The sequence below is a fragment of the Dreissena polymorpha genome, chromosome 14, assembly GCF_020536995.1.
Source record: "Dreissena polymorpha isolate Duluth1 chromosome 14, UMN_Dpol_1.0, whole genome shotgun sequence".
NCBI classification, from domain to species: Eukaryota; Metazoa; Mollusca; class Bivalvia; order Myida; family Dreissenidae; genus Dreissena; species Dreissena polymorpha.
Window position 1 is genome coordinate 65,770,199 of NC_068368.1, and position 17,466 is coordinate 65,787,664.

General features: G+C 37.7%; 1 protein-coding gene across 1 annotated transcript; it reads right to left on the reverse strand.

The window, feature by feature from the left end:
* Window positions 1-1,277: 1,277 nt before the first annotated feature.
* LOC127857746 (uncharacterized) lies at window positions 1,278-17,420 on the reverse strand. The gene is made up of 8 exons (XM_052394402.1): window positions 17,270-17,420; window positions 14,993-15,273; window positions 12,630-12,772; window positions 9,885-9,989; window positions 7,840-7,947; window positions 6,594-6,726; window positions 6,346-6,421; window positions 1,278-3,326 (listed from the first exon to the last, which is right to left on the reverse strand). Exons 2-8 carry the CDS (start codon window positions 15,253-15,255, stop codon window positions 2,505-2,507), a joined length of 1,650 nt encoding a protein of 549 aa, XP_052250362.1. The 5' UTR covers window positions 15,256-15,273; window positions 17,270-17,420; the 3' UTR covers window positions 1,278-2,504.
* Window positions 17,421-17,466: the final 46 nt, after the last annotated feature.

Genomic DNA, 17,466 nt, shown 5'->3' on the forward strand with positions numbered 1-17,466 from the left:
TGATCGGCTATGTTATTTATCCTTGTTTAAGGCCGACATTGCTTCTAAAGAGGTCCGAAAGTAATTCCATGGTGTTTAACTTTAAGTAGATATATAGGCCCTATAATTGCAGTTTGCTCCATCTGGTTGTGGGTACTCTGTAGGTCTTAGCACCTGGTCCAGTGCTTGGTCTCAGCGGCAGATGTTGGCTTGCACACGTCCCTGCAGCACATTCATGGGTTGATGACCGCCATTCCCATCGCAAGCTCGGCGAGGTATTGCAATACGGTTGTGGTAGAGGACATTATATTGTGGGCCCTAAGCGTTTGTGGAGGCACTTACCATGGGGTAATCATCCGAGATACATTTGGATTTTGGAGACTGTTCCACTAGTGTGATACCAAAAGTTACATCAATTCCAGGGGTGACCATTATTAGCAGTAGAAAAGTTGGCCAGTGGTTTCTGAGCTAAAGCTCTGGGTGGTATTCCAGAAACATCTTAAGTCATTTCTTAAATAATTTCACTTAAGTTCAAAAGTACAATGTTTTGTATTTCTTTACTAGATAAGGAATCACATGTTTCTTGTGGTATTCCTAAAATAACATTGAAATAATGACGCTTCTTTGATGTAATTCTTGATGCAAAACTATTGCAATAGGAAATGAAACACTTAAGAAAATTTCCCAATTTTAGGATAAGAATAAAATATTACTTAAGATGCTTCTGGAATAGGACCCCTGCTATACAGAAAACATGCACTCCAGAGTCGTATTTTTAGGTGTGCAAACTTTTACTGGTGGAGTGTATTCGTATATAAGATTTCCATACTGTGTTTCATTCCAGGGCTTTTTATTTTGTGGGAGTAGGCTTTTTTCAGAAAAAGTTGGATTCGCAGAGGAGAATATTCAGTTGCTAATTTGCTTTTTTATACCTGAAGAGCAAATTAAGTCTTTGAAAACAGGAAATACGTGCACTTTCAGATGGACCATCAAGAGATACATAATGATTCAGTGGTGGGTAACCTACTCGTGAATACGAGGCACTGAAAGCAACGTCTAGAAGTATAATTTAAAACAATTGAGATTACATTAACTTATAATTATGTTCCTACAATTATATGTGTGGACATGTAGGAATAAATGTTGTCTGAAGATATAATATATCAACTGGTGGTACAAAACACATGTAGGCACATGTATATGGTTATGTGAAATTAATCATAGCATTAGGATATATTTTAACAATTGACTTAAATTATATGTTTTATCAAAATAACAACCACACAAAATAACTAGCATTTTGTGGAAAAAAGACTTTATTACAAGTATTTACATATGTATAATGATACAACATATATTTTTATGAATAATGTCTTATCATGTGGTTATCGAGACATTTCTGGCTAGGTTGCAGCCCTAGTCTTTTCTATGTTACCCTTTCATATCAAACAGTACCATTTAATAAATCTTATCATTTTCCAATGATCCAAATGACCAAACCTGATATGAGCACTATATGTACAATGTAGAGCACAATCTGTTCTTCTAGACCGTTGTTGCCATTTAAACTGTGATGAAATATGATGAACAAGCAAATCCGTTGAATTGATATCCCCCGCCAATATGCTTCTCGACACAAAAGTGTTATATTTGACACTAAAAAAAGCATTTTTTTCAAGATACAAAGGGTCATAACTCTGTTATTCACAGATGGTGTACAATGCCATTTGGTGTGCATCATCTTCTTATATATATATCTACTCATAACAATTTTCAATTAAATCTGCCAAAGCATTTCCAAGATATGGCTCCGGACACACACAAAATCATTTTTTCAAGATAAAAAGGGCCATAACTCCGTTATTAATTGATGGTGTACAATTCCATTTGGCTAGCATCATGCTGTTATCCATATATATATATATACTCATACCAAAATTCAATGAAATCCGCCAAAGCACTTCCAAGATATGGCTCCGGACGGAAAGACGGACGGATGGATGGACGGACAGCGCAAAAACAATATCCATCCGCCTATGGCGGGGGATAACAAAAAGCAGGACAAAACCCAAACTTGCTTCAACCCCTTAATACTGGTAATTTTGAACCTTACTGTATAACAGTAATGGTTCAAATGCTAACACTCATTTTGTACACCCCTGCTGTCAATACAATCAACAGCTTAAAACAAGTAATTACAAACGGCCATTGAGCTAAATAGCACTAAGCATCTTCTCGTTTTCCTCTAAAATGTACAAGTCTAACACTTTGAGGTCATTCATTGAACAATAACAGTCGCCGCACGCATTGGACAAATTGGTAACTGAAAAACATGCTTAATAGATGCTTTCCATCAAAGACTAAGACCCGTATGGCAGATGGCAGCCTGACATGACAACTGCATCAAACATGTTGATGTCATTCAGAGACGACCGCAAGGTCACTTATAGAAAAATATTAATGGCGACGTCCATTACAGACATACGTCGAAAAAAAAATCCACCAGGTCAGGTGTAGACATGAGGTCAATCAAAAAAGTCCACAAGGTCAACCAGTATAGCAAAAGAGAGCCTGACAACATCCACAACGATATCATCCCTTCCTAATGACTTCATTTCGTTCCTCAGTTTGCCCCCTACATCCTCCATGTTGCCTAGCTCAAGGTTATGCAGAAACATGGCATCGTTGAGTGTCGAGTTCATACACGTGAGCCTCAACCACTGCATGGAAGGCACGCGCGCGCATGCCCGGGCTAGCTCCACCTGACTGTCCAACGCGAGAATGTTCCCGGATATATCAAGACCCTTGAGTCGGGTCATGTGGATCAGTGTATCACAGCTAAAGTCTTTCACATTTGTATCACTAAGATGATTTTGCGCCAAGTTCAGAAGCGTCATTTGGGGGAAATTTTTGACGACTTTCAATATGTTACCAGGCGATATTCGATCGTTGTCGTATATGGAGAAATGGCAAAGTTTGGACATGTTGAGTTCGCGCAGACTGGCCGCGTGCTTGGACTCACCGAGACTTACTAGATCACTGTCATTGACGTCACAGCCCCGGATACTCAAGTACTCCAGAGGCATCCGTAGAGACTCTAGCACCTCTCCCAGGCAGCCGATAAGAAAGTTGAAGCTGAGGTTGAGTCGGCAGAGGCTAGTGAAGCATTGGAAGGTCTCGCATAGCAGAGTGCGGGTACTACGCCGGCGCCGTGTTACACCCTCCTGTAGGTAGATGTTACAGTCTGCGATGTCCAGGCTGCGCAGGTGAGTGAAGCACTGAAGGTCAGGCAGCACCAGAAAGAACACACCTTCCTCCAGCTGGTGAAGGGAGAGACCGTCAAGCAACTGGAAACAAGCATGGAGAAATTTAGCCTTTCTCTGAGAAACCAGGCATAAGCATGAGCGTATAATTACATCCCACAGGCTAATCAGGGGCAAAATTTTGCCTCAACTGGATTTTGACTAAGAAGAGACTACCATTAAATGAACAAGAGCTGTCTCCATAGGATGACATATGCCCCTGATAAACGCTAGAAGTTATGAGCATTCAACTAGATAGCGGACACCATACTAAATCCTTGAAATGCACTAAGTGACCCCGTCACCGAGTTTTTGACCCGGCATGACCCAAATTCGAACTTGACCTAGATATTGTCTTGATAAAACTTCTGACCAAGTTTGGTTAAGATCAGATGAGAACTACTTCAATTAGAGAGCGGACACCATGCTAAATCCTTGAAATGCACTAAGGGACCCTGTGACCTAGTTTTTGACCCAGCATGACCCATATTCGAACTTGACCTAGATATCGTCTAGACACAACTTCTGACCAAGTTTGGTAAAGATCGGATGAAAACTATTTTAATTAGAGAGCGGACACGAAAAGTGTGACAGACTGACAGACAAACTGACAGACAGACAGACTGACGGACAGTGTGAAAACTATATACCCAGTTTTCTTCGAAAGGGGGCATAAAAATACAATTAAAGAGAAAATGTTGTCCTTGATAAGCCTGGGTTGATTGCACAGGCTAATATGGAATGACACTTTAAGCACATGCATTACGTCTAGTTTTCCAAGAACAAGGTGCAATGTACAGTAGGCATACTGCAGACTACACAAAATCTACAAATCAGCTGTCAGACACTTATAATTGAGGTCGTCATGGTGTTGTGTCTAAAAATGCCTTAAGCTTTTGATACAATCAAGCCAAAATAAATTTTTAAACTAAAGAAGCAATTTTTAAGAGTTAGCTTTTGATTGTAAAAGACACTGAACAACTAAATATACATGGATAATTGATGATGATAGACTTTGAAAAGGAATTTGATATTCTGTCTTTTGAAATTGTTTTGAAAACACTATCCTTTTTTAATGTTGGCCCCAGTTCCATCAAATTAATATCCCTGATTTATCATAATACTTTTACTGTACTTTAATATAGGCTGTGGCTGTAGACAGGGGGATCCTATTAAGCCAAGTAAAATGGAATAGCCTTTTTAATTAAAAGCTCAGAAGGGGAAATTCGTCATACATGGGTGTTTAAGATCACAAAAGATTCTTACAACCAATGGTTCCAAGTACGACGGACTCACAATATATAAGCCACAAATATTTTGTTTAAAAAAATGAACTTAAGTCTAACTCAGACATATTTATTTCTGTACAACAGAACTCTTGTTCATTTATTTTGGAGTTGCAATGTCATTAAAGTGTCTAAACATCACTTCACATCTGCTATTCAAACCACTGATAACAATTTCAGGTTGATTGCAAAATATTTGGGCTGTGCTTTGCGGAAAGGGTGTTTAATGCATGTGTGTAAAGTGTCATCCCAGATTAGCCTGTGAGGTTTTTATGCTTTTTTGTCGTTTAAAGAAAGTCTCTTCTTAGCAAAGATTGAGTTTCGGCGGAAAGTGCATCCCTGATTAGCCTGTGCGGACTGCTAAGCCTTGCCTTTATATTATTCTAAGCCTTGCCAGATATATTACAACAAGAGATGTGTTTGTCAGAAACACAATGCCCCCTACTACTTTGAATAATTTTTTGTTTTTTTATTATATCGGCAAACCTCGCCGCTATATTATTCTAAGCCTCGCCTGATATATTGCAAAACAATGGGACAGTAACCTGTTATTCTCTATGTATATATCTTAAAGTTAGCTCATGCATCAAGGCAGTATAAGTACTCCTTGTATTTTACGCTTCTACATATGAATGGGCAGGTGACTATGGGCCCTGGAATACACATGACTCACGCTCGGGTAAAACAGGGCTTAATGCAAGTGTTGTCCCAGATAAGCCTGCGCAGTGAACAAAGGCTTATTAGGGTCTGCGGTGATACTTTGTGCCCTAGACAGAACTGCCATTAAAAGGAGACTTCCAGTTAAAGCGAGATGATACGATTTTGTCAATTATTTATGAATTTATATAAAATGTGTAAAAAAACTTATTATAAATATATTTCAATATAAATTAACATTAAATTTAAGAAGAACATGTGCCGAAAAATATGAAATATGCCAGATATTTTAATTCTGAAATCGAAAATGTCTGTACAGTCAAATTTGCCAGCATGTTTATCATGCATGTATGATGATAATCTAAATTTAGTTTAACAGTCCATTATAAATTCCTGTAACAATATCTTTTCAAACGACACACGAACACTGACTCTGATCCTAATAAAAAGACGAATGCTTCAGTTATTATAGGAAAATATTAACGAAATATTTTCGTCACAATTGGCTCTGGGGGCTAATTTGTCTTTGCTGCATTTTATGAAATTCGTCTTTAATGTATAATTTTTCTTGCCTATTTTGTGTTATTGTAACATATTTTTATCAATATATTACAATTTAACACATACAAGAGCACTGCATAACGGGTGCCACGCTCGGCTGCGGGTGCAGTTTTGAATGGATGAAGACTTGTCAGAATTTTATTTTTAAAGAGGTCACAGTGACCTTGACCTTTGACATAATTACCCCAAAATGGGTGTGGCATGTAGAACTCATCAAGGTGCAGCCTCATATGAAGTTTCAAAGTTGTAGGTTGAAGTACTTTGATTTTAGAGCCAATAATCAAAACCTTTACAAAATGTTAAGGTTTTAGCACGACACAAGACGACGACCTGGCTATGACAATACCTCGGGTTTTCTCCGAAAACAGCCGAGCTAATAAAAATCGTATAATCTCGCTTTAACAACTAAAATCAATTAAAGTGGAAATCTTTGTCCCTGATTAGCCTGTGAAGATTGCACTGGCTAATCTTGGATGAGAATTTACACAAACGCTTAAAACCCCTGAATACAGGTTGCATACATGAGCAGAGCACCTGACCCCCCCCCTTCCCTTACTCACCTTTGACTGCTGTCCTTTGAACACAACAAACGGTGCCAGGGAGTCAGTGAGCAGATTCCCATCACAGAAATCAGACCTGAAACACAAAAAGAGAGTATTGACTGTTAGTTTGCATGTTAAGAATATTCTCAAATTACTTGATATGAAAGCTAAGGACTTTAAACATAAAGTGAAGTGTAGCCTACAAACCAACTTCATATCACGGTAAGAAACTTTAATGTAAAGTGGCGTATAGCTTTTACACTTACTTGATGTGGAGATTAGAGACTGTGACATAGAGTGGAGTGTAGTCACGTAGGCAGTTGGTGATCATGTAGTCGAGGAAAAACAGGTTACTGGTTGTGAAATGTGCGTCCGATAGCTTCACCTCTAGCCTCTCTCCTGCGAACACAGCATTGATTGGGGATATATGGAATATTTGATCAGCAAACTTGGAAAACTGGGCATAATGCATCTGGGTAAAGTGTTGTCCTAGATTAGCCTGTGAAGTCAGCAGTCAGCATAGGTTTATATGAGATGACACTTTCCACATGAAGTGGACTTTTGCTAAGAAGATAATTACCTTAAAAACATAAAATACCATACAATACCATACAAGCAAATGGAAAAAAAATACATGAAACACATCAAAGTATTAAACTTCTATTAGCACAGGAGGATAAAAAAACAATTATAACAAATATAAGAAGTGTCGTCTCAGATTAGCCTGTGGAGTCAGCAGTGGGCACAGGATTCTTTCCTTGTAAAATGTATTTTCGCTAAGAGGAGACTTTCTTTAAACGAAAACTACCATACCATTCCATACATGTACAAGCAAATGGAAAAACTATCTATCCAACTCAGCATTTTAACCACAGGTGGATAAAAAACAACAACTATAAGATCAATCTAAAGCGGATCAACATTCAAGTAAGTATCCACCTGTATAAATATGAGCCACACTCTCTGTAAAGGGGATTTAATTCATGTGCGTAAAGTGTCATCCCAGATTAGACTGGGCAGTCCGCACAGGCTCATCAGGGACGACACTTTCTGCCTAAACTTGATTTTTGCTAAGAGAGTTTCTTGAAACAAAAAATATCATAAAAGCGGAGAGTGTCGTCCCTGAGTAGCCTGTGCAGGCTTATCTGGGACGACACTGTACGCACATGCATTTAACCCCCTTCTCACAGAGGGGTCTCATTAAATTTACAACTTTTGAAAACACTTGTACACATTTTAACAATAGACATGTGTTAACCCATTTATGCCTAGCGTCTAGAAAAAAGGCTTTAGCAAACAGTGTAGACCCAGATGAGAGGCTGCATGATGCGGCGTCTCATCAGAGTCTTTGCTGTTTGCTTAAAGGAATTTCTGTAAAAAATATTCTTAATATAGCAATAAATATACAAGACATCCCTAATTTTGAAAATAAATTGATCCAATTTAGAAGGATGAGAGTCCACTAGGCATAAATGTGTTAAAATCTGAACATTTTGTGCAACTGAATCTCACCTTCCGGCAGCTTGATCCTGTTTCTGGGAAATTGCATGAGATCCTGACCCATCCTCTCCTTCAGCACTTTGGGTATGATCTCATAGGAAAGCTTGATCTCATCCAGGCCTGTAGGCACAGTTACATACGTGTTACATCGAATCTTATTTCATGCAGGGAATTACTGTAAAGTCATTATTATACATGTGACATAAATGTTTATTGATTTCTTGGGTTGAAAGATCCACACAAACACAAATTCTTTTTTTCCCCCCTCAAAAATCAGAAATAAATTAATTTACCTGAAAAGCCATACATTGAGTTATTGATTGGAAACGATTTTCATAGTTATTGTGACAGTGTACTGTGACCTTTGACCTAGTGACCCCAATTTCAATAGTGGTCATCAATGATCATATTTTTTTCGGTTTTGTCGGTCCTAGACCGATAGGGGTCATGAAAGACCGATTGAAAATCCCAAAGAGTCGGTCCGATTCTGTTTGCTAAAATTCCCATGTCATGAAATCAATTACGCAGTGCACATGCTAGCATACCCTAATTTATACATTCTTATCTCGATTAGGTGTGATAAACCATTCACTGCAGTCTCAAAACCGGTCAGGACCAGTCTATTGCACGTCAGCCGACTAGTATCAGCGTATGACCCCAAACAACGAAGATTCGCGCGGTTGTGTATTAGTCAAGCGTGAATAACCCAGTGTCAATATCAATCGATAATTTCACTGGCTTATTCCTAGCACACTAATCGGTCCATTATGTGTGCTCGTCAACGATAAAATCGTTGACAGTTACTTCGGAGATTAAAACCTCGATGTTATCCTCGTGGAAATTGTGCATTTCATGCATGATACAGTCAGTAAACTTTCATATAAACAAAGAAGAAAATCGGATATTCTGCAATAATTGTGGGCGGACCTTATACACTGAAAGCACGCACTGTAACTAAACAAAACATGCCGATACATTTTCCACCAGCGTAATAATCCGGCAATAAATGAATGAAAGTTGCGGTTTTGATTGACAGAACTGCCGAAAGTTATTTTTATGGGCAGAACTTCACATAAAATAGTACACAAGAAAAATAATATACATTGTATAAATCTTTAGTAAAAATTGTGTCAGAATCGAAATAATTCGTGTACTTTATTGTTTGTTGTTGAATAACCCTCGACCGGAAGTTAAGATGCGTGGTTTTTAATCACTCGTGCTTCGCACACATGATTTAATCCCTACGCATCTTAACTATCGACCGTGGTTTATTCGACAACAAACTATAACGTACACACATTGTTTTTCAACTATTTGGTTTTATTATTGCCAGTAGCCAACCTACGCACAGACATTTGTTAGATTCAATGCATGTGTGTAAGCTATTATCGAGACGACAATGATTTAAAACATCAGTATAGACTTACACAGATTAATAATATTGACAACGATGAAAAGTCAGATAAAATAGTTACCGAAACAACAATGAAATAGCTAATGATAAAACCAATTGAGAAAACTTGTATGTTCCGTTTAAAAAAATGCTTAAGGCAATATAACTTGTACATTATTATACCCTCTTCATGAATGGCAAAAGCAATGGTACAGTCATATGTTTTAACGTAATTTGTCATAATTTCAGATAAAAATTTTCGGACACTTTTTCCCCATAAAAATCCAGACCGATTGATGTTGCTGGAAAATATGATCCCTGGTGGTCATATACTGCCCAAAGCTAATGCAGATGTGAAGTATGAAGCCAACCTGTTGATTCCTTGACAAGTTATGAATTGGAAATGATTTAAACACTTATTGTGATAGTGACCTTGACTTTTAACCTAGTGACCCCACTAGGGGGGGGGGGGGGGGGATAAAAATCACTGCACAGCATTTTCAAAGCATGACAGCCATGAAGTCAAGGGCACAGAATGATCCCCAAAGGTTTTTTGTCACAATATTGCACTATATATTCAGATAAAAGGAAACGTCTTGAGGGCACAGTAGTTGGGGGTAATTTATATTCAATAAATATTGAAAAAAGCTAGATTCTTGTTTACCAGCAGTTCTCGTTACAATCTTCGCAAGGTTTTTGGGTTTCAGCTGGGGTTTCTTCAGAGACAGCAGGGGCCACATCTGTATGATTTGGCGAACAAATGATGCCTCTGAAAAAAAAGGTATTTGTCTATTTTGTACCAAAAAGATATACATGCGTTAATACAATATAAACTAGAAATGGCGCGGCAGAGGCCGACGCGTATCCCCACGCCGAATGTTTGACCTAGGTGTGCCCCAGGGTTGGTAATGGGCCATGCATAGCTGAGATTGACCGTATTGTCATAAGAGAAGTTCATCATCAATAAGAAGTGAATTGGTGTAGAAATGAAGAAGTTATAGTAAAAGGCAATTTTGGATGGGTGTGACATATGTGGGCAGGGCGCCCCAGGGTTGGTAATTGTGCCATGCATAGTTGAGATTGACCGTATTGTCATAAGAGAAGTTCATTATCAATTTGAAGTGAATCGGTGTAGAAAAGAAGAAATTATAGTAAAAGGCAATTTTGGGTGGGTGTGGTCTATGTGGGCGGGGCCCCAGGGTTGGTAATGGGGCCATGCATAGTTGAGATTGACCGTATTGTCATAAGAGAGGTTCAGTATCAATTTGAAGTGAATCGGTGTAGAAATGAAGAAATTATAGTAAAAGGCAATTTTGGGTGGGTGTGGTCTATGTGGGCGGGGCGCCCCAGGGTTGGTAATGGGGCCATGCATAGTTGAGATTGACTGTATTGTCACAAGAGAAGTTCAATATCAATTTGAAGTGAATCGGTGTAGAAATGAAAAAATTATAGTAAATGGAATTTTTTGGTGGGTGTGGCCTATGTGGGCGGGGCCCCAGGGTTGGTTATGGGGCCATGCATAGTTGAGATTGACCCTAATGTCATAAGGGAAGTTCAGTATCAATTAGAAGTGAATCCGTGTAGAAATGAAAAAATTATAGTAAATGGAATTTTTTGGTGGGTGTGGCCTATGTGGGCGGGCGCCCCAGGGTTGGGATTGGGGCCATGCATAGTTGAGATTGACCCTAATGTCATAACAAAAGCTATAACTTTTGACCCAGGGGTCAGATCAAAATTCCAAATAGTGCAGGGTCGCACATATGCTCATAGCTACCATGTGTGTAAGTTTCAAGGTTCTAGTGCTTTTAGTGTAGGAGGAGATAGTGGCCAGGACGGACGGACAGACAGACAGACGGACGGACGGCGGAGATAACCACAATATCCCCACCTTTTTTTCAAAAAGCGTGGGGATAACTACATGTTGTTAACTTTAACAATTAACCCCCCCCCCTGATATTAATAACTTTTGACAGTTAGATTGAACAATTCTCTGATAGCATTGATACATATTAATTGTCAATCCAATCCAAACAAAATTGTACATACAACATACTTAAATAGCAGTTATCTCTAGTACACAACATACTACATAGGCAGTTATCTCTACTACACAACATACTTACATTGGCAGTTATCTCTAGTACACAAAAACTTACATAGGCTGTTATCTATAGTACACAACATACTTACATATAGGCAGTAATCTCTAGTACACAAAAACTAACATAGGCCGTTATCTCTAGTACACAAAAACTTGCATAGCCATTATCTCTAGTACACAACATACTTACATAGGCAGTTATCTCTAGTACACAAAATACTTACTAGGCAGTTATCTCTAGTACACAACATACTTACATAGGCAGTTATCTCTAGTACACAAAATACTTACGTAGTTATCTCTAGTACACAACATACTTACATACGCAGTTATCTCTAGTACCCAGAATACTTACATAGACAGTTATCTCTAGTACACAACATACTTACATATAGGCAGTCATCTCTAGTACACAAAAACTTACATAGGCCGTTATCTCTAGTACACAAAAACTTACATAGCCATTATCTCTAGAACACAACATACTTACATAGGCAGTTATCTCTAGTACACAAAATACTTACTAAGCAGTTATCTCTAGTACAACATAGGTAGTTATCTCTAGTACACAACATACTACATAGGCAAATTATCTCTAGTACCCAGAAAACTTACATAGACAGTTATCTCTAGTACCCAAAATACTTACATAGGCAGTTATCTTTAGTACACAAAATACTTACATAGGCAGGTATCTATTACACAACATACTAGCATGGGCAGTTGCACACAACATACTTAAATTGGCAGTTATTTCTTGTATACAACATACATACATATAGGCAGTCATCTATAGTACACAAAAACTTACATAGGCCGTTATCTCTAGGACATAAAAACTTACATAGCCATTATCTCTAGTACACAACAAACTTACATAGGCAGTTATCTCTAGTACACAAAATACTTACTAGGCAGTTATCTCTAGTACACCACATACTTACATAGGCAGTTATCTCTAGTACACAAAATACTTACATAGGTAGTTATCTCTAGTACACAACATACTTACATAGGCAGTTATCTCTAGTACCCAGAATACTTACATAGACAGTTATCTCTAGTACACAAAATACTTACATAGGCAGTTATCTTAAGTACACAAAATACTTACATAGGCAGGTATCTATTACACAACATACTAGCATGGGCAGTTGTACACAACATACTTAAATTGGCAGTTATTTCTTGTATACAACATACATACATAGGCAATTATTTCTAACACAACATACATACATTTGCAGTTATTTCTAGTAAACAATATACTTACATAGGCAGGTATCTCTAACAACACAGCATACTTACGTAGGAGGATGTCGGTGAGGTCTAGACAAGTGAGTCTACACATGGGGGTACGGGAGGCGAGTCCGTCAACTATGTAGTAACAAAGGCTGCTCAATTCGTCTTCAAACACCTCCAACTGCTGGCTATTCAGAATGTCTGCAAACCTGCAAGAAATAGGGAATTGTAACATGTGCACAAACACAGTGTCACTATAAACATTTTACACAAACAAACCTATATTTGTATTCCATTTTATCTAGAATACAAGTGTGGATAACGCAGATATAGTTATGTTTGTGCTAATGGGGATCATTTTTCCCCCCTTTTCAATTTTATTTTGTAATAATTTCTGTTAAAAGTTAACATAGGGTTATTTAAGTGCAGTGAAAAGTCCTCGAAACAGGATGATCCCTGGACCATGTGAACATTCTGGTTGAGAACAGATTCTGGTTAAGAGGAAAAATAAAATCTTGATATACGAAAAGGAGAACCCCACACTCAGTCTCACTCTGTAGCATAAAAACACACAATGTCAACATATATTTGGTTTATCAATCATTATCAAACATTTACATGGCATTACACAACAAAAATGTTGCAATAAATAAATATCTCAATGGTAAAGATGGGTATAATTATGCTTGACATTACCCAACAGTATTTTTTTTCCATTCAAAATCAGGTCCGGTTACAGGACCTATTCCCAATGGAAAAAAGTATATATTTTTCCCAAATGGGCGCTAAAAATTCCCAGGTTGCAAAAAAAATAAAAAAAATTTAGATCTCAATATTTTGCTCATCTCTTATCAATATAAGTTAAGCCTTAGTAAATATAATACTGGACACACTGGTATCCTCAATATTGAAGCATTTTTAGCAAAACAACAACAACACTAATTTCCCAATTTAAGTCAAAACCCAGTGAAATTTCCCAATCCAAAGGGACCAGGCCCCATTTCCAAAACCAGGGGTGGCGAAATCTAAAAAAAATATACTTGTCCACGGACAACCATTTAGGAAATTTAACTTGTCCGTTGCTGAACTACACTTGTCCGTTAATGTTTATATAAATTATAAACGCATTTATTAATTAATGTAAAACAATACCAAAATGAGTATGATTTGCTAGTTTTGTTTATAGTTTAATTTCAATAGTACATTCATTATAGCAGTATATTATAAACAATATAAAGACTTTCTAAAACTTTTAATCTTGCAAAGCTAGTGTTATTAAAACATGTGTTGAACATAAGTGCACCGTAATCTTAACAAATTAAACTAGTTCAATATGTCGACCTCATCGGACTGAGGCTGTGCGCCGCTACTGGTAGCAATTTGATTATCATCAACTGGTAACCATTGAAAATCTGTTAGCCAAGTTTCTTGAAAAGTTCTGGTGCGTTTAATAGATCATATTTTTTTATCATAATCTTTGTTAGTTTTTTTGGGAGGTGGACTGCTCAAAGCTTCGGGTTTTTGCTCCGTTGTTGAAGATTAAAAAAAACTAAATGTTCCATTTTTACCATTAAAGTCGTCTTAAATAACAAGGTACACCGTGTTTTGATTATCTTACGTTGATACTTTTTATTTCCGTCTGATTGTAAAAATAAAGAAACCAGTCTGTACACTGTCTAACAGTCAGGCTGAATGTTTAAAATGCGGCATGTTCCTGGTCTCTTATAGAATAAGGGAGATCACTGCGCAGGAGAGTGCCCGTATTTTAGCTTGATTGCTCCGCAAATAGCACTGACAATGTAATCGCATGTCAACATCCGGTTTTGTAAAACGTAATTATGGCTTTAATACAATGTATTTTTTTGTATACCTGGACCCGACTTTTAAAAAACTTGTTGTCCACGGACAACTTAATTGAAAAAAATCAGTTGCCCAGACAAGCAAATGTACGACTCGGGCAACTCGGACATTTGATTTCGCCACCCCTGAAAACGATGAAAAAATACACTGACCAATTTATTCCAAAGTATGAGGAGTAAACATATTATAGCGGTTTCAGGATTTGAGTGTTTTTTTTAAATAAAGTTAATAATGGAAAAACACGGGCCCATACAAATTGACCGGTATAGGGAGGATTCTGGTTTAACTCTTTCCCCCCTAGGAATCAAAGTGAAAATGGCTGTTGAAACCAGCATTAAACCAGTCCAGCCTGCGAGTAACTGGCAGTCTGTTCAGGTTTTATGCTGTTTGCTGCTCATCAGTATCTTAGGGTTGAAAATGAAGCCTTTAAAACTTGAATTATTAAGACATGTCTTAAATTAATTGTAACTTTCTATGGGACTACAAATGCGTACAAATACGTATCTAAGAGATAAATGGTTAAAGAGGATGGGGTATAGAGGGTTTAGAATTAGTATTCTTATTCATACCTCAATGTCGGAAAGGGCCAGTTGGCGACCATTGTGACGACAGCTGAGGCCTGGTCATTAAGAAGTGCTGTACGCAGGAGTTCAGGTAGCAAGTGGACAGGCAGGTGGGAGATGCCGTACTGTAGTTGCCGATTGTGCCAGTTCAGAGCCACCATGGCCAGCTTGGTCAGGGGTCGGGCACAGTTGGGGCGCGCGCTGGGCTTCTCATTGCGCTTGTTAAGTTGGAGCTTGTCGTATGAGGGACGTTCATGGGCCTTGAACATTCTGCATCCCTTAGCTGCCTGTCAATGCAAAATTAAAACATTAATAATCATTAAAAGTGTCTAGTATGTACATGTAGTCAGTGTTTTTTTCACCATTTGTGAATGGGGCCGGGTGGAATGGGAAGTAAAACTAAATATTCAAATGCATGATGCGTGTGATGTCGTCACTACAGTCTTGTTCTTAATGTAAACAGAAGCATCAGAAAAAGATCTCCACCAGTAAATGGTCACTGTACATGTATGATAACCAGCCAGGTCTTTTTCCCTGCATTTGTGAATCGGCCTTTGGCCCCTGACTTTGTGAAAAAATAAGTAGCAAACTTAAAAAATTGTGACAAAAATGAGTCTTGAACTTGAAAAAAAAATGTGATGTTGTAATTATATTGGATTATCGGATAAATGTGAACATTAGAAAAGCGGTATGTATACAGTTATTGATACGTTTCCGTTTATTAGCCACAGTATTTAAACAAATAAGGGATCAATACAATACGATTATGTTCAATTATTTTATTTTTAGCGAACATGATGAACACCACAGAGACCTTACAGCAAACGGCCCCCGCGACATTTGATGAAAACACCTATCGCCCGGTTCATATTGGTAACTGAACACAATGAGATGAACACCGAGGCGAGTGGTGTTTGTTTAAGTACAAAGTGTCTGTACTGTATTAGAGAATTAATACATATTATCACCTTGCACTTTTACAACTACCGTTATTTGTAATCCAAGAAACACTGTTTTATACCAGTTCTTTTTACCATAAATGTGTTTGAAGAATTTCCTAACACAGGGGTTTTTATCTGATTTTGGGGAAAGGGCCTGGCCTTTTTTGATGGGAAAAAAATCACGCGAAATGCCGGATTTTGAGGGGAAAAAATCAAGCGAAACGCCGGATTTTGGGGAAAATAAGGAAAGTCTTAAATAATCAATTCAACATATTTTGCTGTTTTTTAAACAAATTCAAGGCAACAGATAATTTAATTATGCAAAATGTTATATTTTTTACACTGGATCAGGTAAACTTATGTATTGAAAGTTTAAAAAAAAAAAAAAAAAATTAGGGGAAAAAAAAAGAAGTCTGGGGGAAAATTTACCTGCTGAGGGGGAAAAAAAATCAGAGGGGAAAGGGCCAATTTTCGGCCGGTCCCAAAGAAGGAAAAAAAGCCCTGTATACACAAGCGTTCGCAAATTTTTTGGAAATGTTTAGGAAGTTGATATATATGGAAGGCCTTTCGCGGAAAGCTGAGACAAATGTACATACATGTATTCATTGTTTCAAAGCTAATGCCAAATAATTACGATTGCCAATAATTAGGACCGAACATGTGTGAATCAGGTGTTCAAGATCAATGCATCAGTTAGAGCTCTTAACGGTTAACTCCACCTTCGTTATCAGTAAAAGATAAGATAACAAGAGCACCGCATAATGGGTGCCAACGCTCGGCTGCCAGTGCAGTTGTAAATAAATGAAAGATTGTCAGAATTTTTTTTAGAGGTCACAGTGACTTTTACCTTTGACCTAGTGACCCAAAAATGGGTGTGGCATGTAGAACTCATCAAGGTGCATCTACATATGAAGTTTCAAAGTTTAAGGTGGAAGCACTTTGATTTTAGAGCCAATGTTAAGGTTTTATCACGGCGGACGACAGACGCCGGATGGCAGATGCTGGATGGCAGAAGCCGGACAACGAGCTGGCTATGATAATACCTCGGGTTTTCTCCAAAAACAGCCGAGCTAAAAAAGGAGAAGCTATGCATGTGCTATTATAAGGTTGGTTTAGCATGTTGAGTTCAGTAAGACTAAGGAAGCCAATTCCATTGAGGAGAAAGAATCTGCTTTTTTAAATCTGTAAAACAGAAAATACAAAGATAGACATCTTATTTTTAATTATAAGACATATCCACATGCACTAGTATAACTGTACGTGTAATTTGTAAATAAAAATGGACCGCTATGATGATTAAATTAATCTGTATCTCTGGTGACAACAAGCCAAATAACCATACCTGAACGAATCTGATGTAACGCTATTGCTAAGTAGCAATACTTAAAGAGAACATAACAGACAGCATATTCTAAATTAAAAAGTTAAGAGAACATTTTTGCTGTTTTATCACTCAGTTTTGTTTCTGATTTCTCTCATGAATTTTTTTTTTTGGGGGGGGACGAAATGAGTTATTATAATGATTGCTACTGAAGCACA